Here is a 25,287-nt window from a genome sequence, read left to right on the forward strand (position 1 = left end):
TACAGAGGCAAATAAATAAATGATGGGTCTTTGTCCCAAACATTATGGAGGGCACAGTGGATGGCTGTGGAGGCCAAGTCATTGGGTATTTTTAAAGTGGAGATTGATAGATCAGCCATGGTTGAATGGTGGAGGAGACTTGATGGGCCGAATGCTTGATAAGCCCACTAGAGACAGAAATATACCCGACTTGTGTTTTGTCAGCCATCCCTCCTTTGTACAAAGTTGTGATGTGACATCAGGCATAAGCGACCATGATGTTGTTATTGTCCAAGCCAAGATGACAGCCAAAGCAGTTAGACCACCGAGAAGGAAGATTTTCCTCTACAAAAAGGCAGATTTCTCCTCCATAGATGAACTAATTTCAGAATTTAACATGAGATTATGTGGCAGCAACAGACATAAACACGCTGTGCTTAGATTTTAAACAAGGTCTTGTCGGGCCATGGACCATTTTATTCCGTCAAAAATGTGTTCCACAAGATATAATTTACTGCGGGTAAATTCATCAATTAGGCGTGCAATTAGGAAAAAGCAAAGGCTTTATAACAGAGTAAGAAAATCTGGGTCAACTTCCGCATGGACAGGTTTTAAGAATCCATGATGTGATAGAAAAGTTTAAAAACAGAAGACACAAAGCCTTTCTGGAATTACATCAAAAAATTGAAACAGGAAGTAAATAGAATCTCAAGCCTAAAAGACCTGTCCCACTGTGCGAGTTCACCTAAGAGCTCTCCTGAGTTTAAAAAAACCCAAACTCATGGTAAGCACGTAGAATGAACGTAGCGGGTATGTCGGAGCTTGGGACGTCTCTTAGCGCTAACGGCAGGTACTTGGGAAACGTGGTAACTCGTGAAGATTTTATAACATGATGAAAAATGTCCACGAGTAAAATATACTCGGGATGTAAAAATCTGATACTTTTTAACTCGTAGTTATACCGTAGTAGCTCGTGATTTTACCGTAGTAGCTCGTGAGTTTACCGTGGTAGGATCTGGTGTCCTATATCACTATTGTATGTTCATGGAAATAGGAATACTCAGTACCTGTACTGTATATTCATTACCTTTGAATTGTAGTTTTATGTAATCCTTCCATAATTTCTGAGTTCCATTTCACAATATCTATCAGACATACAGAATGTTGCAAGGTAATATTTTGCCCAAACTCAGTTGTATCTGTCTATATCAATAAATATCACAAAATATGCCATTGTTTCAGCCACATTATGACAAAATATAGAATGTGGGTTATTTGTTATCAGTCAACCCATCCCAGAAACAACAGTACTTAAAGAAGAACATTTGTTTTACTAATTTACAAGCATGTACCATACCTAGTCCGTTGATCCATATCCAGCATAATGTTGTGATAATTGCATAAAAGGTCTAAGAAATTTGGTGTGGAATACATCTCAGTACTCATTTAGGCAAGTCCCAAGCATTAGATACTTTTCCCCCACCCCCAATCCCCCTCGCTCGATCTTCATTGAACCTACCATTTGATCAATCTTTTGCTCAGCTGCTATAGGACACCAGGTCCTACCATGGTAAACTCACGAGCTACTACGGCACTCACGAGCTACTACGGTATAACTACGAGTTAAAAGTATCAGATTTTACATCTCGAGTATATTTTACTCGTGGAAATTACTTAAGTAATTTAAAAAGGGGATTGAGCAACTGGATCTCCTCAACTTGGTCAAAAAGGCCCACATCGCTACTCTACTCACTCCGACCTGCGAGAGATAACCACTGATGAGGTGTTTGCGCAGTAATCAACCAGAACCAGTATGTGTGTGTATCTGCGTGTGTGCACGGGTGTGTGTGTGTGTGTGTGTACACCTGCGTGTGTCTGCATGTGTGCTCATACGTGTGTGTCTGCATGTGTGCACGCACCTGCGTGTCTGCATGTGTGCACGTATGTGTGTGTACTGGTGTGCACCTGTGTGTCTGCATGTGCGCACGTGTGTGTGTGCGCACCTGCATGTCCGCATGTATGTGTGTGCACCTGCGTGTCCGCATGTATGTGCGTGTGCAGTGTGTGTGCACCTGCGTGTCCGCATGTATGTGCGTGTGCAGTGTGTGTGCACCTGCGTGTCCGCATGTATGTGCGTGTGCAGTGTGTGTGCACCTGCGTGTCCGCATGTATGTGCGTGTGCACCTGCGTGTCCGCATGTATGTGCGTGTGCACGGGTGTATGTAGTATAAGTGTGTGTGTAAGTGTGTGTGTGCACCTGCGTGTGCACGGGTGTATGTAGTATGTGTGTGCACGCGCGCACACGTGTAAACGTACAAAACAGGTGCAGGAGGAGGCCGTTTGGCCCCTCGGGTCATAGGGTATTCCCAGTCATTGGGCCTTACTTTGTCTTGGAGATGAATTTCTTGAGCGGGCTCCGTCTGTGGGCGAGCGCGGGGGCGGCGGTGTGCACGCGCGCGGCGGGGGCGGCGGCCTCGGGCACGAGCCTGGCCGTGACCGTGACCCAGCGGCGGAGCGCGCCCCCGAGGCCTGTGGTTATCGCCGCCGCTGCCGCTGTAGTAGTTGGTGCCATGAGGTGACCGGGCCCCGGTGGGTTGATCTGTGCACGGGGGGCAGCGGGCTGGCGGGGACACAGCGCCGGCACAGGCGCCCCGGGCCACGGCTACACGGTGTAGAGCGGAGCGAGGCGGAGCGGCAGCTGGTGTCGACTCCACAACAAACTGCCCCCCCCCCCCCCCCCCCGCCGCCGCCTGGCGTGCGCGCGCTCCCGCTCCCCTTGACGTGCGCGCCCCCCCACCGCGCCGTCCCCCGGGAGCGCGCGCGTTGCCTGCACTGGGCTGGCCAGGAGGCGCGCGCTCTGCAAACACACTCGCGCTGCATGGAGACAGCAAACGGTGCAAGCTTCAGCCAAACACAAACGCTGTGTGGAGACTCCACACTGTGCAAGCTTCAGCTAAGCAAGAGTCAAGAGTGTTTTATTGTCATATGTCCCGGACGGGACAATGAAACTCTTACTTGCTGCAGCACTACAGAATATGTAAACATTGTATATAACGGGGAAAAAAAGAAAAAGTTCAATAAATAACAAATATAGTGCAAATAACAAATAATAATATAGTATTTTGCAGTTCAGAGCTCAGAGCTTATTCGTTGTGTTTTGGTAGCCTGATGGCTGCGGGGAAGAGCTGTTCCTGAACCTGGACGTTACAGTTTTCATGCTCCTGTACCTTCTTCCTGAAGGCAATGGTGAGATGAGTGTGTGGCCAGGATGGCGTGGATCCTTGATGATTTTGGCCAAAGATTATAGAGGAGCTATATATACTCCTCCAGTATCTTTGATTTTGGCTGCCTTTTTGAGGCAGTGACAAACACACTGCATGGAGAGTGCAAATGGTGCAAGCTTGAGCCAAGCACAAACACTCACACTCACACGAGACCGCACCTGGAGTATTGAGTGCAATTTTGGGCTCCTAATTTGAGGAAGGACACAAAGTGCCAAGGGAACTGTGTATCTGTGCAGGCAAATCTTGAGATAAACTTGGAGACTTGCAGCATCTCTGGAGAGAATGAATAGGCGACGTTTCGGGTCGAGACCCTTCTTGAGACTGAGAGAGACGGGAAGGGGAAACAAGGGCTTTGCATCTGCAGAAAAATCTTGAGCAAAATATAAAACAAAGTGCTGGAGGAACTGTGCATTTGTGCAGTGAAATCTTGAGACTCTGAGGAAAGGTCTCGACCTGAAACGTCACCCATCCTTCTCCTCCAAAGATAATGCCTGATCCGCTGAGTTACTCTAGCACATTGCCTTTGTCATCCAGTATATTCCAGCATCTGCAGTTCATTTCTACACATTCTCTCCAAACCTGTCCACTTATGAAAATACAGAACACAATAAACTCAGCAGATGCAATGAGATTTCTATTGAGCAGATGATTAATGTGGAGAGGATGTTTCTGCCAGTGGGAGAGTCTGGGACTGGAGGTAATAGCCTCAGAATTACAGGACGTTCCTATAGGAATAATTTATTTAGACAGAGGGTGGTGAATCTGTGGAATTCATTGCCACAGAAAGCAGTGGAGGCCACCTCAATGGATATTTTTAAAGCAGAAATAGATAGATTCTTGATTAATGTGGGTGTCAGGGATTATGGGGAGAAGGCGGGGGAATGGGAGGAGAGATAGATCAGCCACGATTGAGTGGCGGAGCAGACTTGATGGGCCGAATGGTCTCATTCTGCTCCTGCAACTTATGACCTAATGACATGAACAATCCTGGGGGAGAAAACCACCTTTCCAGAAATGGTCCATGATTCACGAGTAATGGTCAAAGAAACTAAAATACTTGTGGGAAACATGCAACAGTTCACCGTTACCTGTGGATCAAATTTTCCTGGTTTACAAAATGATGACGACTAGATGATGCATATAAAGCGATTATTTACCTTAGCACGGAGATCAGTAAATCGGAGGTATAGATTTAAGGTAAGAGGTGGAAGGGTTACCAAGGAGATCTGTAAATCTACAACTTAAGTCAAGAGAATTAAGAGTCATGAGTGTTTTATTGTCATATGTCCCGAAACGGAACAAATTAATGCCTACGTGCAGCACCACAACAGATATGTAAAGATAGTACTCTGTAAACAAAAAAAAAGTTCACTATGTACATATATAAATTATATAGTTTTACTGAACACACACACACACACACAGTTGTCAGGGCTACGGGGAGAAGGCAGAAGAATGGGGTTAGGAGGGAGAGATAGATCAGCCATGATTGAATGGTGGAACAGACGTGACGGGTTCAATGGTCTAATTCTGCTCCTACAGATAATAAGTGCAGGAGTAGGCCATTCTGCCCTTCCAGCCAGCACTTTGAACCAGCCTCCTATCACTAATGAACTTGCGAACCCACACACAAAAAGCTGGAGTATCTCAGCTGGACAGGGAGCACGTCTTGAGAGAAGGAATGGGTGACGTTTCGGGTCGAGTCTGAAGAAGGGTCTTGACCCAAAACGTCACCCATTCCTTCTCTCCAGAGATGCTGCCTGTCCTGCAGAGTTACTCCAGCTTTTTGTGTTTATTTTCGGTATTAACCAGCATCTGCAGTTCCTTCCTATACATATATATATATATATATATATATATATATATATATATATATATATATATATATATATATATATATATACTAGACTAAGTGGGACACGGGAGGGAACATGGGATGCAATATTCCACCTCTCCACCAATTCCAATATTGGTGACAGTGGGGGGGGGGGGGGCTTTCTGGAGTGCTGGTATGGGTGTTGTTGGCTGCAGGGACTACTGGTCTCCAGAGGGCTAGTATGGACCTTGTGGACCAAATGGATATCTTGGGGTAGCAGCTCAGTCCCTCAAGCCTGATGTGCTGGCAGCTCACTCACGGCTGGTGGGCTGGGAGTTGACTCACGGCTATTCCTTGTAATTCCATTTCAAGCAGAGTGCAAGGCCACCAAATTCAAATCCATTTTCCTACCATTTCAAGCAGGGTGCAAGGCCACAAAATTCAAGTGCAGTTTCATACCACTTCAAGCAGGGTGCAAGGCCACAAAATTCAGGTTCAGTTTCCTACCACTTCATGCAGGGTGCAAGGCCACCACATTCAAATGCAGTTTCATACCATTTCAAGCAGGGTGAAACCATCATAAAACCACCATAAAACCACACAAAACACCACACTCAGTTTAGTAGACATTCAGTATGTTCAGTTGATTCACTGCTCAGGCAGAGTTGTGACCTCTCCCTCCCCCATCATGCAGAGACTGAGCCACAACACCCACACCTCCGGGTTTTATAATCCCTCCCCTCCCCCTGGAAAAAGTGTGGCCTTCATGGCGTGATTGATTGGAGAGAGATTCTCAACATTTTTTAAACACTAATAACACTTTTATTTTTCATTGATGGGAAGAATTCTCTGCACCTGATGAGCGGAGGGGGGCTGAGTAAGATGGCCAAAAATCACAGCCGTAAGTGGTAGTGTTTTATCTAAAATCAATGTAGTGCAAACAGGAAGTTGTCAAGTTTAGCCAAACAACCATTTGCACTGCCTTTTTACTTCAACCCAAAAAACTCCCAAACAACCATCTGCACTGCCTTTTTACTTCAACCCCAAAATCCCCAAACAACCATTTGCACTGCATTTTTACTTCAACCCAAAAAACTCCCAAACAACCATTTGCACTGTCTTTTTACTTCAACCCCAAAATCCCCAAACCATTTGCACTGCCTTTTTACTTCAACCCAAACTCCCCCCAAACATCCATTTGCACTGCCTTTATACTTCAACCCAAACCCCCCCCCAAACAACCTTTTGCAGTGCCATTTTACTTCCAACCAACCATATTTTCATTTTCAAACCACTTTAAGGGCACTCACAGTTGAGTAGACATGTGTTCAGTGTTATTCAGAGCTCAGAGAGACATGGACCTCTCACTTCCTCCATCTCGCAGAGACTGAGTGAGGCACACCACCTCCGGGTTTTATAGTCCCTCCCCCCTCCCACCAGCAGGGGCAGCAGAGAGAATGGCAACATTTTTAAAAACATTATTATATATCTGATTTTTCATCGATGGGAAAAATCCTCCAGTCCAGGCAGGCGGAGGGGGGCTCCGAGCGAGGTGGCCAAAAATGATGGCCGTATGTGGCGGCGTTCTCTTGGAAATCACAGCACCGCGAGCCAAAAGCGGTCAAGATCAGGCTTTTAGTAATATAGATAGAAGATATACTGAACACACACACATATAAACAAACAAAAAACATTAACAGTGTAAAAACAAAAGAAAAAAGCCCACAAGTCTATGTGGTTCAGAGCTTAACTGGAGGTTGTAGTGTTTAATAGCCTGATGGTTGCAGGGAAGAAGCTATTTCTAAACCTGAACTTTAGAGTTTTCAGGCTCCTGTACCTTCTTCCCAATGGCAGGAGTGAAATGAGAGCGTGGCCAGGGTGGTGTGAGTCTCCGAAGATGCTGTACTCCGTTTTGTGGCAGTGACTCCTGCAGATCCCTTCGTTGGTGAGGAGGTCAGGACTTGTGATAGACTGTGTAGAGTTCACCACTCTTTGCAATCTTCTTTGTTCCTGGGTGTTCAAGTTGCTACACCAGGCTGTGTTCATCACGTTTAAAAATTACATGGTTGAACTTTCAAGAGAGAGCTAGATAGGGCTCTTAAAGATAGCGGAGTAAGGGTGTATGGGGAGAAGGCAGGAATGGGGTACTGATTGGGGATGATCAGCCATGATCACATTGAATGGCCGTGCTGGCTCAAAGGGCCGAATGGCCTACTCCTGCACCTATTGTCTATTGAACACTAATACTCTATACTACAGGGGATGGGAAATTCAATTAGACAATAGGTGCAGTAGGCCATTCGGCCCTTCATGCCAGCACCGCCATTCACGGTGATCATAGCTAATCATTCACAATCATTACCCCGTTCCTGCCTTCGCCCCATATCCCTTGACTCCGCTATCTTCAAGAGCTCAATCTAACACTCTCTTGAAAGCATCCAGAGAATTGGCCTTACACTGCCTTCTGAGACAGAGAATTCCACAGATTCACAACTCTCTGAGTGAAAACGTTTTTCCTCATTTCCGTTCAAAATGGCCTACTCCTTATTCTTAAACTGTGGCCCGTAGTTCTGGACTCCCCCATCATTGGGAACATGTTTCCTGCCTCTAGCATGCCCAATCCCTTAATAATCTATATGTTTCAATAAGGGGTCCTCTCATCCTTCTAAATTCCAATGTCTACAAGCCCAGTCGCTCCATTCTCTCAACTTATGACAGTCTCGCCATCCCGGGAATTAACCTCGTGAACCTATGCTGCACTCCCTCAATAGCAAGAATTACCTTACTCAAATTTGGCTATTTTCATTTGATAATAGCCATAAATGTCTGTACTTCTTTAAGTGTATGATTTGTTGAATGTCTATTACACAAAGTAATAGTACAATGTGGGTTTAGTTTAGTTTAGAGATACAGCGCGGAAACGAGCCCTTCAGCCCAACGAGTCCGCGCCGACCAGCCATCCCCGCACACTAACACTACCCTACACACACTAGGGACAGTTTTACATTTATAATCAAGCCAATTAACCTACAAACCTGTACGCCTTTGAATGCGAGAGGAAACCGAAGATCTCGGGGAAAACCCATGCAGGTCACAGGGAGAACGTAGAAACTCCGTACAGACAGCACCCATAGTCGGGAACGAACCCGGGTCTCTGGCGCTGCAAGCGCTGTAAGGCAGCAACTCTACCGCTGCTCCACTGTGCCACCCTTGCTTTGATCTCTCATTTTCACACCCTACTCCTCCATATCTCCAGTCTCACTCTCCCCCGACTCTGTCTGAAAATGGGTCTCGACTCAAAACGTCACCCATCCCTTCTATCCAGAGACGCTGCCTGGCCCGCTGAGTTACTCCAGCATTTTGTGTCTATCTTCAGTGTAAACCAGCATCTGCAGTTCCTTCCTACACATTCTGCGAGTTCCTCCAGCAGTTTTTGTTTGCTTATCATTAATGCCATTAATGTAATAAAACTCTACAATTTAATGGTACCTTTCTATTCTATCATTATTTGAAATTGAAAAGCAGCCTTCACAATCCGTTCACAAGTACATTTTTATTAAATTTATTAATAACAGATGTAGATCAACATTATTTGAGATGACTTGTTAATTCAGGCCTGAAATTCACTTAGAGTCATAGTTATACAGCATCCTTCACATAATGTCTGCATTACAGCAATTAATTTAGCCTCTATTAATCCGAGGTGGGATTATGGACAAAACCTAAGCAATTAACTTAATCAGTGGATTCAACTTTATCATTTCCTAATAGAGGTGTCTTGGAGTGTGGAAATGCCTTTAGTTCATGAATTAAACGGATTAAAAACACAATCAAATATTCTAGAGTTGACTCACCTTCATTAGGTTGTCAGTCTGAAGGAGGTTTTCATCTCCCAATGTCGTTTGTGGACACAAAATGATGGAGCAACTCAGCGGGTCAGGCAGCATCTCCGGAGAAAAGGAATAGGCGACGTTTCAGGTCAGAACCATTCTTCAGAAACCCGAAACGTCACCCATTCCTTCTCTCCAGAGATGCTGCCTGTCCCGCTGAGTTACTCCAGCATTTTGTGTCCATCTTCGGTCTAGACCAGCCTCTGTGGTTCCTTCCTTCACAATGTCATTTATCCAATTTTTTCTGCACAGATTCTGCCCGACATGCTGAGTTCTTCCAGTATTTTGTGTTTTCTCAAGATTCCAGTATCAGCATTCTATTTTAGTTTAGTTTGGAGATACAGCGCGGAAACCGGCCCTTCGGCCCACCGAGTCTGCACGGACCAGCCATCTCCGCACATTAACACAAGCCTACACTCACAAGGGACAATTTACACTTATAGCAAACCATGTATCGCATAGAAAACCAACGCAGACAGCACCCGTAGTTGGGTTCGAACCCAGGTCTCTGGCGCTGCAGCAAGCGCTTTAAGGCAGCGACTCTACCGCTGTGCCACCGTGCCGGCCATTCTTTGACACATGCCGACCAAGATGCCCCATCTAAGCTGGTCCCATTTGCCCGCATTTAACCCATATCCTTAAGCCTTTCCCATCCAGGTACCCCTGTGCAAGTGTAGTACCTGCCTCAACCATCTCCTCTGATAGCTTGTTCCATACACCCATCAACCTTTGTGTGAAAAGTTGCCCGTCAGATTCCTGTTAAATCTATCCCTTCTCTCATAGCTAATATTGCACCGTTTTCTCATTTTCCCCCTCAGAAACAGCTTTTTCCCCTCTGCTATCAAGCTTCTGAACAGAATTCCATCCATCAGCTTGAATGCTGTTTGATTCACCTCGTCCCCATTTAGAGTTCAGTTTAGTTTATTGTCACATGTACCGAGGTACAGTGAAAAGCATCTGTTGCGTGCTAGCCCGCCAGTGAAAAGACTAAAGACGATTACAATCGAGCCGTCCACAGTGTACTGATACATGATAAAGGGAATAACATTTAGTGCAAGATAATGTCCAGAAAAGTTTAAAGATAGTCTAAGTGTCTCCCTTGAGGTAGATAGTAGTTCAGGACCGCTCTCTGGTTGTTGATTGGATGGTTCAGTTGCCTGATAACAGTTGGGAAGAAACTGTCCCTGAATCTGGAGGTGTGCGTTTTCACATTTCTGTACCTTTTGCCCGATGTGAGAGGGGAAAAGAGGAGTGGGCAGGGTGCGGCTTGTCATCGATTATGCTGCTGGCCTTGCCGAGGCAGCGTGAGGTTTAACGCTGGTTACGACATTGGACTTTGTCCAAGGAACTGATGTACTACAATTCTGAGGACAGTACGGGGTCAAGGGTTCTGGGGAGAAGGCAGGAGAATGGGGTTAGGAAGGCGAGATAGATCACCCATGATGTAATGGTGGAGTAGACTTGATGTGCCGAATGTGACTGTGGCGTTGTTGATGGTGAGTGGGAAGCTCTCCTAAAGTCTACAATCAATTCCACTGCCTTAAGGGCACTGAGCTCCAAGTTGTTGCGATGGCACCAGGACGCCAACTGTGACACTTTCATGGTGCAGTCATTGGTGCATATGACTGCACCGTGAACTTATGAACTATATACTGCACTCTGCATCTTTCCCTTTGTTCTAGTTTGAACTGATTGGATCTACCTATGGTAATATCTGATCTGTTTGGATAGCGTGCAGAACAAAGCTTTTTACTGTACCTGTGTACAAGTTGCAATAAACCTAATCCTAACCTAATAGCTTCCAAGAGGGTGCCCACCCCAGGCGACTGTTTGCATGCTAGCCACAGAAGCAGATCTACAATCGCATATTACAATCTCTACACACTCTTAAATCTCTCCTCCTACAGCAACATTTCTCACTTTATCATGTATCTGTACAGTGGAGATGGCTCGATTGTAATCATGTATTGTCTTTTTGCTGACTGGATTGCACACTGCTCAAGAAAGAACTGCAGATGCTGGAAAAACCGAAGGTAGACAAAAATGCTGGAGAAACTCAGCGGGTGAAGCAGCATCTATGGAGCGATGGAATAGGTGACGTTTTGGGTCGAGACCCTTCTTCAGACTTAAAAGCTTTTCACTGTACCCCGGTACACGTGACAATAAACTAAAATAAAAATTACGATCATCTCCGTACAAGGAATTTTTACTTGCCTGGAAGGGGAGCTAAATACGTATATGGGAAGAGGGAAGGAATTCCCAAAACAGACCCTTCATAATATATAATCCTATTAAGGAAAGAAGGGAAATAAAGATTTATTCGGATATTGCTGCCCTGTGTCTAAACAGACCACTTCAACCATTCTATGAACATGCCATAAAAGATGGTATTCAAAATTCTTAACAATTTCAAGATAATATTGGTAATCAGTATATGGAAAACCCAAAAATAGACAATATGGAAACAGAAAGTGGTAGCAAAATTCAGCAGGTCAGGCAACATCCTTGGAGACTGGAACAGAGTCAACATTTCCAGTCCGGGATCCTTCATCAAATTTTCAAGCATCTGCAGTTTGTTATTTTTAATGCCGGGAGCAACTCTGACCTGGTTACAGGTGTAAATGTGGACTGGTGTAAAGTTCAGTTGTGGAACAGCATATTGGAGGTAGTGGTAATTCAGTCAGGTTCAACACTTCTATGGAACAGGTCAAGGTAGATCCAGCGTTAAGCCAACCATTCTAAGCGGAGGTATGATACAGGTAAAATAGACACAAAGTGCTGGGGTAATTCAGCCGAATGTGGCCATGAATTCCACAGATTCACCACCCTCAAACTAAAGAAATTCCTCCTCATCTCTTTCCCAAAGGTCCGTCCTATAGTGTAACATCTGAACGACTGAACTGCATCCTGAACTACTATCTATCTTATCGGTGATCCTCGGACTGTCCGTGATCAGACTTTACCTTGCACTAAATGTTCTTCCCTCATCAAGATTCAAGATTCAATTTAATTGTCATTTGGACCCCTTGAGGTCCAAACGAAATGCCGTTTCTGCAGCCATACATTACAAACAAATAGACCAAAGACACAACATAATTTACATAAACATCCATCACATCGCTGTGATGGAAGGCCAAAAAAACTTATCTCTCCACTGCACTCTCCCCCCCCGATGTCAGAGTCAAAGTCAAAGCCCCCGGCTGGCGATGGCGATGGCGATTGTCCCGCGGCCATTAAAGCCACGCCGGGTGGTGCGAGGACGCACACCGGGTCTTGGTGTTAGAGCCCCCGGCGTGCGCTCGCAGAGTCCCGCGGCCATTCCAAGCCGCGCGGGGCGGTGCTGTAAGGCCCCGCTCCAGATGCTCTTCAACCCCGCAACTCGGGCAGGAGAAGTCGCCGTTGCGGGAGCCCTGAAAAGCGGTCTCCCTCCAGGGACCCACGGGCTCCCGGTGCCGCCGTCCGCCAGACCCGCAGTTGCAGCCTCCGAATCTCCGGAGGTCGGGCCGCAGCAGCAGCAGCGCTCCACCACCACCGCTCCGGACTTGGCCAGCTCCGCGATGGTGAGGTAAGTCGTCAGCACCAGAGTCCCCGGTCTTCTCCTGTTGGAGGCCGCTCCTCGTTGCAGCCCCAATGACAATGGAGACCCGACAAAGAAAAGGTCGGGTCTCCCGTGCAGGGAGAGATTTAAAAGTTACCCCCTCCCTCCCACCCCCCACACGCACACACACACCCCAACAAAAAACAACAAAAACTACATAGAAACATAGACGAAAAAATAATAAAAACGCGGACGGGCTGCAGAGGCCGCTGCTGACGAGAGTCGCGCCGCCTACCGGGTTACACTATAATGGTTCGATTGTAATCATGGAGACACAAAAAGCCGGAGTAACTTAGCTGGACAGGCAGCATCTCTGGAGAGAAGGAATGGATGATGTTTTGGGTCGAGACCCTTCTTCAGACTGATCATGTAGTGTCTTTCTGCTGACTGGATAGCACGCAACAAAAAAAGCTTTTCACTATACCTCAGTACACGTGACAATACACTAAACTAAACTACATCTGTGGTGTAAGGCAATGATGTGGATCAAATGTAGGGGGTCAAGATTAAGAACAGCCTAAATATTGCAAATCTTGTGTGTTCTCTGTGGACCAAGTGGTTTCCTTCTGCATGATATATTTCTATAATATCAAAGCTGATGATTTTATTTTGTATAAGCTTTTAACGATGATGATGATCATTAACCTGTATCCATCATGACAACAGTACTTCATTGGGAACTGGACGCCCGTGAATGGCAGCCAAAGCATTTTCAATCATTCTATCCACCATTTTAAGAGTGGTCTGGTCGGTGGCAGTACCAAAATGAGGAGTCAGAGTGACATTTGGCAGGTGCAGCAAAGGATGATCCCTATTATTGAAGGAAAATCAAGAGAAAGGTACGTTAGAGGTATTAGTGGCAGCACGGTGGCGGAGCGGTAGAGTTGCTTCTATGGAACAGGGCGATGGCTGCCCTGCCGGCAGTCTGTTCGTTTTATCATTCTTTTTGGTATTTTGTAGCGTGTTAAAAGTTTGTTTTAATGTTCTTCGGTTTGTTTTATGTGGGGGGAGGGGGAGAGGATCGGTGGAATTGTTTTTTTCAAGTTCTTACCTTAATGGAGATGTGATTAATTTTCGGATCGCATTCTCCGGACGCTCTGCGGCCTTCCATCGATGGAGCTGGAAGCCTCCTCGGACTGACTTTGAGCCCTATCGCGGGGCGTGGACTTAACATCAGAGTGGATCCCTTGCCTGGGATTGCTCCCACCGCGGCCACCCTTTACCATCAAGCTCGCAGTCGGGAGAGGGTAGTCGGGAAGCTCCAACGTCGCGGAAGGTTCGATCAGCCCCGACGTGAGGTTCGATCGTCCAGCGCGCGGGAGCTGACGCCTCGACGCAGAGGGCCTGAACGCCGCCGGCTACGGGAGTCAAGATCGTCCCGTCAATGGGGGCTCGAGGCCCACGACCAAGGAAGAACTAAGGGAACTTTATTTCGCGTTCCATCACAGTGAGGAATGTGTAGGAGTCACTGTGGTGGCTGTTCATGTTAAAATGTGTTTTTGAGTGATCTGTTACTTTTAAATGTATGGCCAATGAAATTCCTCGTACGTTGCAAAACATACTTGGCGAATAAAGTGTTATTCTGATTACAGCGCCAGAGGCCCGGGTTCCATCCTGACTGCAGATGCTTGTCTGTACGGAGCTTGTACGTTCTCCCCATGACTTGCATGGGTACCCCCTCCCCCCCCCCCCCCCCCCCGAGAACCTCTGTTCCCTCCCATGCTCCAAAGATGTACAGGTTTGTAGGTTAATTTGTTTGGTGTAAATGTAAAAATTGTCCCTAGTGTGTGCAGGGTAGTATCAATGTGCGGGGACCGCTGGTTGGTGCGGACTCTGTGGGCTGAAGGGCCTGTATCTGCACTGTATCTCTAAACTAAACGTACAGCACAGGAACAGGCCCTTCAGCCCACAATGCCTGTGCTGAACATGATGCCAAGACCAACTCTTATCTGCCTGTACATGATCCCTATACCCCCCATTCGCTGCATACCCATGTGCTTATCTGAAAGCATCTTACTCGTATCATCTTCCATCGCCACCCCTGCCACCACTCACTGTAAAACTTGCCCCGCACTTCTCCTTCACTTTTCCCCTCTCACCTTAAAGCTATGGCATCTACTGTTTGGTCATTCTATGTTTTTATGTAGTTTTTGTTATTTTTTGTTGGGGTATGTGTGGGGGGGGGGGGGGGGGGGGGGGGGTGGGGTGGGAGGGAGGGGGTAACTTTTAAATCTCTCTCTGCACGGGAGACCCGACCTTTTCTTTGTCGGGTCTCCGTTGTCGTTGGGGCTGCAACGAGGAGCGGCCTCCAACAGGAAGACCGGGGGCTCTGGTGCCGACTACTTACCTCACCGTCACGGGGCTGGCCGAGTCCAGAGCGGGTGGAGCGGTGGTGGAGCGCTGCTGCGGCCCGACCTCCGGAGATTCGGAGGCTGCTACTGCGGGTCTGGCGGCGGCGGCACCGGGAGCCCGCGGGTCTCTGGAGGGTGACCGCTTTTCAGGGCTCCCGCAACGGCGACTTCTCCCGCCCGAGTTGCGGGGTCGAAGAGCTCCTGGAGCGGGGCCTCACAGCACCGCCCCGCGCGGCTTGGAATGGCCGCGGGACTGTGCGAGCGCACGCCGGGGCTCTAACATCAAGACCCGGTGTGCGACCTTGCACCACCCGGCGTGGCTTTAATGGCCGCGGGACAATCACCATCGCCAGCCGGGGGCTTTGACTTTGACTCTGACATCGGGGGGGAGAGTGCAGTGGAGAGATACGTTTTTAAGTTTTTTTTGGCCTTCCATCACAGTGATGTGATGGATGTTTATGTAAATTATGTTGTGTCTTGGGTCTATTTGTTTGTAATGTATGGCTGCAGAAACGTCATTTCGTTTGGACCTCAAGGGGTCCAAATGACAAATAAATTGAATCTTGAATCTTGAATCTTCCATCCACGGAAAAAGGTTCCAAATGTTCACACTATCTATGCCTCCCAATTTGATTTGCGTCTATCATGTCCCCCCTCAACTTCACAAGTTATAGGAGTAGAATTAGGCCATTCGGCCCATCGAGTCTACTCTACCATTCAACCACAGCTGATCTCTGCCTCCTAATCCCATTTTCCTGCCTTCTCCCCACAACCATACTAATCAAGAATCTATCTATCCCGGCCTCAAATATCTATTTATTGGCCTCCACACCCATCTGTGGCAAAGAATTTCACAGATTCAACACGCTCTGGCTAAATAAATTGCTCCTCATCTCCTTCCTAAAGGAACATTAGTTAATTCTGAGGCAATGGCATCTGGTCCTAGACTCTCCCAATGGTGGAAACATCCTCCTCACATCCATTCTATCCAGGCTTTCACTATTGACTGCGGTTAGGTGATTGACTGTTGGGCCGCACGGCATTCCTGATCTCCCGGTTGCTAAACACTTTAATTCTTCTTCCCATTCCCACACTGACCTTTCTGCCCTAGGCCTCCTCCATTGACGGAGTGAGGCTAAATGCAAATTGGAGGAACAGCATCTCATATTTCACTTGGGCATGTTATGGGCCTGTCCCACGAGCATGCGACCTGCATGCGGCAAGCGCGATCTAAAGGGCCGGTCCCACCAGCATGCGGCAAACGCGACCAAACCAGAAGCGGGAGCCGCGCGGAGGTCTAGTGAGTGACACGGCATCGAGAGACTTTTTTTGCACGTCTTTCATTCATTGTTCTTCAACTCTCTACATCATCGTCTATATCTCTCATTTCCCTTTCCCCTGACTCTCAGTCTGAAGAAGGGTCTCGACCCGAAACGTCCCCCATTCCTTTTCTCCAGAGATGCTGCCTGACCTGCTGAGTTACTCCAGCTTTACGTGTCTATCGACAGGCCTGACTCGCCCGCCATGGATCCGTAACCCGCCGGTCGAGGGAGCCGCCGAGCCCGTCCCCGAGAACCAGAGAGGAGGCTGTAGGTAGTCTACAAACCTGTACGTCGTTGGAGTGTGGGAGGAGACCGAAGATCTTGGAGAAAACCCACGTGGGTCACAGGGAGAACGTACAAACTCCGTACAGACAGCGCCTATAGCCAGGATCGAACCCAAGTCTCTGGCGCTGTAAGGCAGCAACTCTACTGCTGTGCCACCGTATAAAGTGTACACTTTATATTTAATGTGGGATTGTTCTGTTGCATGGTAGTAATTTACTGAACTGTATGCAAATAAGAATTTCACTGTCCCTCGGTAGATGTGATAAGAGAGAACTATTGAACTACCAAAGGTGGAGTAATGATAGTATCAATATATTACCTGGGCAGTGGTTCGGGATCAGTCACGTCTAAAGCTGCTGCACGAATTATCCTCTTCTGCAGTACTTGTACCAGAGCATCCTGATCAATCACCGCACCTTGCAACATCAACAGAACAGTTTCTATTAGCTTTCACGTGTAGTAGGAACTGCAGTTACTGGTTTGAACTCCATGATTTTAAAGTCTCGTAGGCACCCGCGGTGGAGCTGTCAAAAGTCGGTCTCCAGCAAAGGCCGCCAACTCCTCGATGTTAGGCCGCAGTGCAGACAGAGATATTTCTTCCTTCACCTTGAACCTATGTTCTCTGGTACTTGATTCCCCCACTCTGGGCAAGAGCCTCTGTGCATCTACCCGATCTATTCCTCTCATCAACTCCCCTCATCTTCCTGCGCTCCATGGAGTAGAGACCCAACCTACTCAACCTCTCCCTATAGCTCACACCCTCTAGTCCTGGCAACATCCTTGTAAATCTTTTCTGAAACCTTTCAAGCTTAACAATATCTTTCCTATAACATGGTGCCCAGAACTGAAAACAATATTCTAAATGTGGTCTCGCCAATGTCTTGTACAACTGCAACATGACCTCCCAACTTCTATACTCAATACACTGTTTGATGAAGGCCAAATTGCCAAAAGCCATTTTGACCACTTTATCTACCTGTGACTCGACCTTCAAGGAACCATGCACCTGTACTCCTAGATCCCTCTGCTCTACAACACTACCCAGAGGCCTACCATTTACTGTGTAGGTCCTGCCCTTGTTCGACTGCCCAAAATGCAGCACCTCACACTTCTCTGTATTAAATTCCATCAACCATATCTCCGCCCACCTGTCCAATCGATCCAGACGATGCTGCAATCGTTGACAACCATCTTCACTATCTGCAAAACCACTAACTTTTGTATCATCAGCAAACTTGCTAATCTTGCCCTGTGTGTTCTCATCCAAATCATTGATGTAGATGACAAACAGTAACGGGCCCAGCACCAAACCCTGAGGCACACCACTAGTCACAGGCCTCCAGTCTGAGAAGCAACCTTCCATCATCACCCTCTGCTTCCTTCCAATGGAGCCAATTTACTATCCATTCAGCTATCTCTCCTTGGATCCCATGTGATCTAACATTCCAGCCATGCGGCACCTTGTCGAACGCCTCACTAAAGTCCACAACATCTGCCCTCATAGACCTTTTTGGTCACGTCCTCAGATTTGTGAGACACAACCTCCCACGTACAAAACCATGCTGACTATCCCTAATCAGCCCTTGCCCATCCACATGCCTGTATAACCTATCCCTTAGAATACTCTCCAGTAAGTTACCAACTACCGATGTTAAGCTCATCGGCCTATAGTTCCCAGCATTTTCCCCGCTGCCCTTCTTGAAAAGTGGTACAACATTTGCCACCCTCCAGTCTTCCGGCACCTCTCCTGTATTTTAGGACGACTCGTAAATTTCAACCAGGGCCCCCGCAATTTCCTCTCTAGTTTCCCGCAATGTCCTCGGATATATCTGAACAGGCCCTGGACATTAATCTACCTTCAAACACGACAGTACCTTCAGTACTTCCTCGACAGTAACACTGACTGCTCTCAAGACACTTCCAGTGGCTGCTCCAATTTTCTCCGTCCTACTGTCTTTCTTCTCGGTACAGAGGAGAAATACTCATTGAGGACCTTGCCCATCTGTGGATCCACACAGAGGTGACCACTTGGACTCCTGAGAGGTCCCTCTCTCTCTCTAGTAACCTCTTCCCCCTTATGTATTTATAAAATATTTTGGGATTGTCCTTAATGCTACCTGCCAGAGCTATCTCCTGGCCCCTCTTTGCCCTTCTGATTTCCTTTTTTTGTTTCCTTCTTAGTTCCCAAAAATTCCTCCAGGGATGCACTTGATCCCAGCTGCCTATACCTGTCCCATGCATCCTTCTTGTTTTTGACTGTCTCAATTTCCCTCATCAGCCAAGCTTCCATACATTTGCCTGCTTTGCCCTTCACTCGAACGGGGACGTACACATCCTGAGCTTTCGTCAGCACACTATTAAAAACATCCCAACACACTATTAAAAACATTTGGCCAATGTTCCTTTCCCTTCAAATAACCTGCTCCATTCAACTTGAGCGAGACCTTCTCCCATACTCTCAACGTTGGCCTTACCCCAGTTGGGCATTTTAACACGTGGACCCTCTCCGTCCCTATCCATAACCATCTTAAACCTAATCGAACTGTGGTCACTGGTCCCACAAGGCTCCTCCACACACACTTCATTAACTTGCCCTTCCCAATTTCCCAATACTAGATCCAGCGTTGCTCTCTCACGTGTGGGAGCCTCCACATACTGCTTAAGAAAACTCTCCTGAACACTTTTGAGGAATTGCACCCCATCTAAACCCTTCACACTATGATTTTCCCAGTCTATATTGGGAAGATTAAAATCCCCGACTACAACAACCTTATTTGACCTGCAGCTGTCTGCAATCTCCCGGCACATTTGTACTTCTAATTCCCGTTGACTATTCGGGGGTCTGTAGTACACCCCCAACAAGGTGATCATCCCTGTCTTGTTCCTCAGCTCCACCCATATAGCCTCACTAGACTAACCGTCCGTAATGTCACCTCTGAACACAGCCGTGACATCCTCCTTAACCAACAATGCAACCCCCCCCCTCCTCTTTTTCCCTCACCCTTGTCTCTCCTGAAGCTCCTGTACCCCGGAACATTGAGCTGCCAGTCCTGCCCTTCCCTTAACCAGGTTTCAGTCATGGCTACAATGTCCCAGTCGCTCGTACCTATCCATGCCCTAAGCTCATCTGCCTTACCCATCAGGCCCCTTGCATTAAAATACGTGCAGTTTAAACCAACCCTCCTTCCTCACCCTCCGCCTTTCACCTGCCTATTCTGTCCCCTAACCTTTCCCACACCAACATCTAGCCTCTCACGTGCCTCTGTCCTGCACGAGATCCCAACCATTCGAGCTGGGGCTGCTTCACGGCTTGGTTTGGGAACAGCTCCTTTCAAGACCCCAAGAAATTACAGTGAATTGTGGACGCAGCCCAGCCCATCACACAAACCAACCTCCCTTCCATTGACTCCGTCTACATTTCACGTTGCCTCGGCAAGGCCAGCAGCAAAATCAAGATCGAATCTCACCCTGGACTCTCCCTCTTCTCCCATCGGGCACATTGTACAGAAGCGTGAAATCGCACACCTCCAGATTCAGGGACAGTTTCTTTCCAGCTGTTATCAGGCAACTGGATCATCCTACCACAACCAAAGAGCAGTGCTGACCTACAGTCTCCTTCATTGGAGACCCTTGGACTATCTTTCCTTGGGCTTTACCTTGCATTAACCGTACAAACTCCGTACAGATAGCACCTGTAGTACACTGTGAAATCGACAGAAGGATGGAAGGTTGGGTGTTTATGCGTGCTATTTTCGTGATATTTATTTTAGTTGTTTATCTTTTAATATTTTATCTTGTATGTATCGTTAGCTTTTAGAAATGTTTGAATGGTGCACTGACTGGCTGACATTTTTAAATTTCGTTGTACATGGTTCATGTTACAATGACAATAAAGAAACTATTCTATTCTATTCTGTAGTCAGGATCAAACCCGGGTCTCTGGCGCTGTGAGGCAGCAACTCTACCGCTGCGCCACCGGGCAGCCCATTTTCTCATCTGAAATTATATTGCAAAGTCCCGTATCAGAATTGTTTCTCATTCCACAGATGCTACCTGCTGACTACTTGTCTGAAGAAAGGGTCCTGACCCGAAACGTCACCCGTTCATGTTCTCCAGAGATGCAGCCTGACCTGCCGAGTTACTCCAGCACTTGGTGTCCTTTTTTTTTTTTACAAACCCAGCATCTGCAGTTCCTTGTTTCTACTGATTATTTCCATTATTTTATTTCAAAGCTGCGGCCTCACAGCGCCAGTGACCCCAGTTCGATCCCGACTACGAGTGCTGTCTGTACGAGGTTTATGCGTTCTCCCTGTTGCCGTGTGGGTTTTTTTCCCTGGGATTTCCAATTCCCTCACACATCCTAGAAACATGCAGATTTATGATTTTTTTTGCGGATTAAAATTCACGGTTGTCTGCAATACTCATTAGGTCATAAGTAATATGAGCGGAATTAGGCCATTCGGCCCATCAAGTCTACTACACCATTCAATCATGGCTGATCTATCTCTCCCTCCTGACCCCATTCTCCTGCCTTCTCCCCATAACCTCTGACACATGTACTGTTCAAAAATCTATCTATCTCTGCCTTAAAAATATCCACTGACTTTGCCTCTACGGCAGTGGTTCCCAACCTTTTTTTGCCCATGCCCCACCTAATCATCTCGAAAATCCTGATGCCCCCCCCCCCCCCCCCCCCCCCCATGTGGTGATATATAATTCTTATCATTTAAAAAGTGAACTCCGTTTCGGCTGAAGAAGCTTAAAACGCGAATACATTGGTTTCAAAAAGCTTCAAAATAACATGGCATCCATGAAAAAGAAAAATGAAATAAACAAAAGACAGTTAAAGTTCTGAGCAAGAAATTACTAAAAAATTGTAAAAAAAAAAGAAAAAAACATTAGGTGGTATTAAAATAATAATAATGATAAATATGATAATAAAAGAGTATTCACAGGTAATAAAGAGAGAGAAAATTTCTATATTAGAATATTGAAATATTTGTGGATTGTCTGATACGAAAACAGAAAATAAAGTTTCAAAACATATAATAGAGAACTGAAATGTTATACAACACAAACTAATTTGAATGGAAGCTTTTTCTGTAATACTTCCATCATTTTAATTACTGTACAATAAAGTAAAGGTACCTATCAAATTTGGACCCAGACCTCCTCAGTCGCACTCAATTGCCCCCCTTAAAAATCAAATTGCCCCCCTGTGGGGCGTACGCCCCACGTTGGGAACCACTGCTCTACGGCCTTCTGCGGCAAAGAATTCCACAGATTCAATATCCTCTGACTAAATAAATTTCTCCTCATCTCCTTCCGAAAAGAACGTCCTTTAATTCGAAGGCTAGTCCTAGACTCTCCCACTAGTGGAAACATCCTCTCCACATCCACCAAGCCTTTCACTATTCTGTATGTTCCAATGAGGTCCCCCCTCAATCTTTTAACTCCAGAAGGACAGGCCAAGTGCCGACAAACGCTCATCGTAGGTTAACCCAACTCATCAACTGACCAGCGCCTCAGCATTTCATGGCTGTTTTTGTATTCTGCAACATCACTTCTCACCGACCACGAGAAATATTGATCAGAGTAGCGGAGGGCTTCATTTGGCAAAGTTATTTCCCCCCACGCCGATCAGTTTGCAGGTTTGAGGAGTCAAATTTACCACCACCATCATGAAATCAGACTCCTGGAGAAGATCGCTGACTTGGCCGCACATGTCCAGCAGGAGGCGGACAAGGTCAAGAAGATTGGGAGGGAACTACACCAAAGCCCTTCTTTACCCTGGGGCACTTTAGCCAACTTCAATCCCCACTGGGAGTCGGGGCAGCTCTATCATACAGTGGGCATTGGGGGCTTTGTTCCTACTGGTTGTCATATTATTTTTAATCTCATGCTTAAAACCACTCTGTGGAGTGGTAGCTCAGACAACAACACTTTCCATCATGATCCAACAAACCAGCCACCACCCCGGACATAATCGCTACTGAGCTCCAGAACGTCTATGCTATCGAACTCTAGCAAATCCTTATGTTGTCCTTTGCAGGACAAAAGGGGGGGTGGGGGGGGGGGGGGGGGGGGGGGGGGGGGGGGGGGGGGGGGGGGGGGTGTTCAGAAAGGATTCATAAAAGATTTACAAGGATGTTGCCAGGACTAGAGGGTGTGAGCTATAGGGAGAGGTTGAGTAGTCTGGGTCTGTGGAATGCTCTGCCTCAAGAGGGCGGTGAAGGCAGGTTCTCTAGATGCTTTCAAGAGAGAGCTAGATAGGGCTCTTGAAAATAGCGGTCAGGGAATATGGGGAGAAGGCAGGGATGGGGTACTGATTGGGGATGATCAGCCATGATCGCATTGAATGGTGGTGCTGGCTCGAAGGGCTGGATGGCCTACTCCTGCACCTATTGTCTCCATTCCATAGAGCATAGGAGGATGAGGGGTGATCTTATATACAAAATCATAAGAAGAATAGATCGGGTAGATGCACAAAGTCTCTTTCCCAGAGTAGGGGGAATCGAGGACCAGGGGACATAGGTTCAAGGTGAAGGTGAAAAGATTTAATAGGAATCCGAGGGGTAACTTTTTCACACAGAGGGTGGTGGGTGTATGGAAAAAGCTGCCAGAGGAGGTAGTTGAGACTGGGACTACCCCAACGTTTAAGGAACAGTTCCACAGGTACATGGATAGGACAGGTTTGGAGGGATATGGACCAAACGCAGGCAGGTGGGACTAGTGTAGCTGGGACATTGTTGGCCGGTGTGGGCGAGTTGGGCCGAAGGGCCTGTTTCCACACTGTATCACTATGACTCTTATGTGTGGAAACTACAGTTTGACAACGGTTGGGACAGCTGTACAGCACATCAACCTTTAGGCATTTGTTGCTGCACATCTATGTCCCTGATGGGTATTCATTGACGTACCGCAATGTTTCAGGGAGGGTCTTCCTTGGCGCACATGACAAGGCTCTTGATATTGAAAATTAAATAAAGGATTAAATAGCATGTGGGTTCACTTGTATCAGTGTAGTAACATTTGTATATTATTGTTTTGAGAACGTATTGTCATTGATGATAAAAAAATTAGAAAGTGCACACAATTTCAAGGGTCAAAATCTGTACAAAATGTTGACTGTTCCGCTTGGAATTTCAGATTAGTACAGGAATTTGGACCATGATCTCTCCTAGTGCTCAAGTAAATAAAGTGTGTCTGGAAAATGAATGGAAGTTGTCAGAGTCAACAGTTGATCAGCGCCCACACCAGTGCCGACAAATGCTCATCGTATGTTAACCCGCTCATTTCCTGGGATCGTTCTCGAATCCTCTCCAGTGCCAGCACATCCTTCCTCAGATATGGTGCCCAACATTGCTCACAATACTCCAAATGCGGCCTGACCAGCGCCTGATAGAGCCTCAGCTTATTTCATAGCTGTTTTTGTATTCTGGAGATCAGGTCGGGAGGAGTTCCCCCCCCACCAGGGTACCATGTAATCCCGTGCTACCTGCTCCATGGTCGGATAGTCGGCGACTAAACCATCTCCCCCACCGGGTTTGCCGGGTGAGGAGGGGGCTGTGGACCCCCAGCGGGACCAAAAACAAGACCTGTCAAAGGGCAGATGAGCTTCTAGCAAGCCAACGGCCATCCACACTTCAGTAGAAGTTGCGATCACTGTCGTGCACAGCATTGTAAGGGGTGAAGAGAAACATGAAATGTAATTCTTCCCTCTCCTTGCTTCTCAAAAGAGAAGTTGTTGATTAATTAATTTTGTATTCTACACCTACCTCGAGAAATATTGATCAGAGTAGCGGAGGGCTTCATTTGGCAAAGTTCTCTTTCCCCGATAAGTTTGCGGGTTTGAGGAGTCAGATTCACCGTCACCATCACAAAGTCAGATTCCTGGAGGAGATCGCCAATCTTCACACAGTAGCGAGCACCGACCAACTTCTCCTCCTCCTCCGGTCTAAACATAGATCAAAACACTGGAATTAAGAAGGATGAGAGGGTATCTTATAGAAACATTATAAATTTCTTAAACGATTGGACAGGCACTGGCGCAGGGCGCACGCACACACACACGCCACACACACGCCACACAGACCTCACAGGTGGCCTCATGATCCACTGGTCCTTTGCAATTAGCCTGAGCTTTGTTCCAAAACATCTACTTGTTTTCCGAAACAGGGTTCGAGATGCAGTGCTGCTAATTTAGCCGACAACTCCATTTTAGCTCACAGTCTGTTTCACCCTTACGATACAATACTACTTTATTTATCCCAGGAGGGATAATGATCTGCCAACAGTCTTAAAACACTAAATACATGAAACATGACGAATGGAAAGTATTGGGGACATGCAAAGTTTTGTGAGGGGAGGGGGGAAGTTAGTCTCCCCCCAGAGGAGTTGTACAGTTTGATAGCCACAGGGAAGAAGGATCTCCCGTGGCGTTCTGTACTGCATCTTGGTGGAACCAGTCTGTTGCTGAAGGTGTTCAAGAAGGAACTGCAGATGCTGGAAGATCGAAGGTACACAAAATTGCTGGAGAAATTCAGCGGGTGCAGCAGCATCTATGGAGCGAAGGAAATAGGCGCCGTTTCGGGCCGAAACCCTTCTTCAGACTGATGGGGGGTGGGGGGGAGAAGGAAGGAAAAAGGGAGGAGGAGGAGCCCGAGGGCGGGGGGATGGGAGGAGACAGCTCGAGGGTTAAGGAAGGGGAGGAGACAGCAAGGGCTAGCAAAATTGGGAGAATTCAACGTTCATGCCAACCG

General features: G+C 47.0%; 1 protein-coding gene across 2 annotated transcripts in view; it reads right to left on the minus strand.

Annotated features, from left to right (window-relative positions):
* LOC129708603 (putative ribosome-binding factor A, mitochondrial) overlaps positions 1–25,287 on the minus strand; it is a 50,720-nt gene that overhangs the window by 15,370 nt on the left and 10,063 nt on the right. Inside the window, exons 4-5 of one of the 2 annotated variants that reach the window (XM_055654446.1) lie at positions 24,304–24,482; positions 16,845–16,941 (exon numbers count right to left, since the gene is read on the minus strand). In XM_055654446.1, the coding sequence (XP_055510421.1) occupies positions 16,845–16,941; positions 24,304–24,482 (276 nt within the window). Of the gene's footprint in view, positions 1–2,363; positions 2,682–16,844; positions 16,942–24,303; positions 24,483–25,287 lie in introns of those variants that run through there. The other variant, XM_055654455.1, reaches the window with a different exon arrangement.

Source organism: Leucoraja erinacea, chromosome 2 (genome assembly GCF_028641065.1).
Source record: "Leucoraja erinacea ecotype New England chromosome 2, Leri_hhj_1, whole genome shotgun sequence".
NCBI classification, from domain to species: Eukaryota; Metazoa; Chordata; class Chondrichthyes; order Rajiformes; family Rajidae; genus Leucoraja; species Leucoraja erinaceus.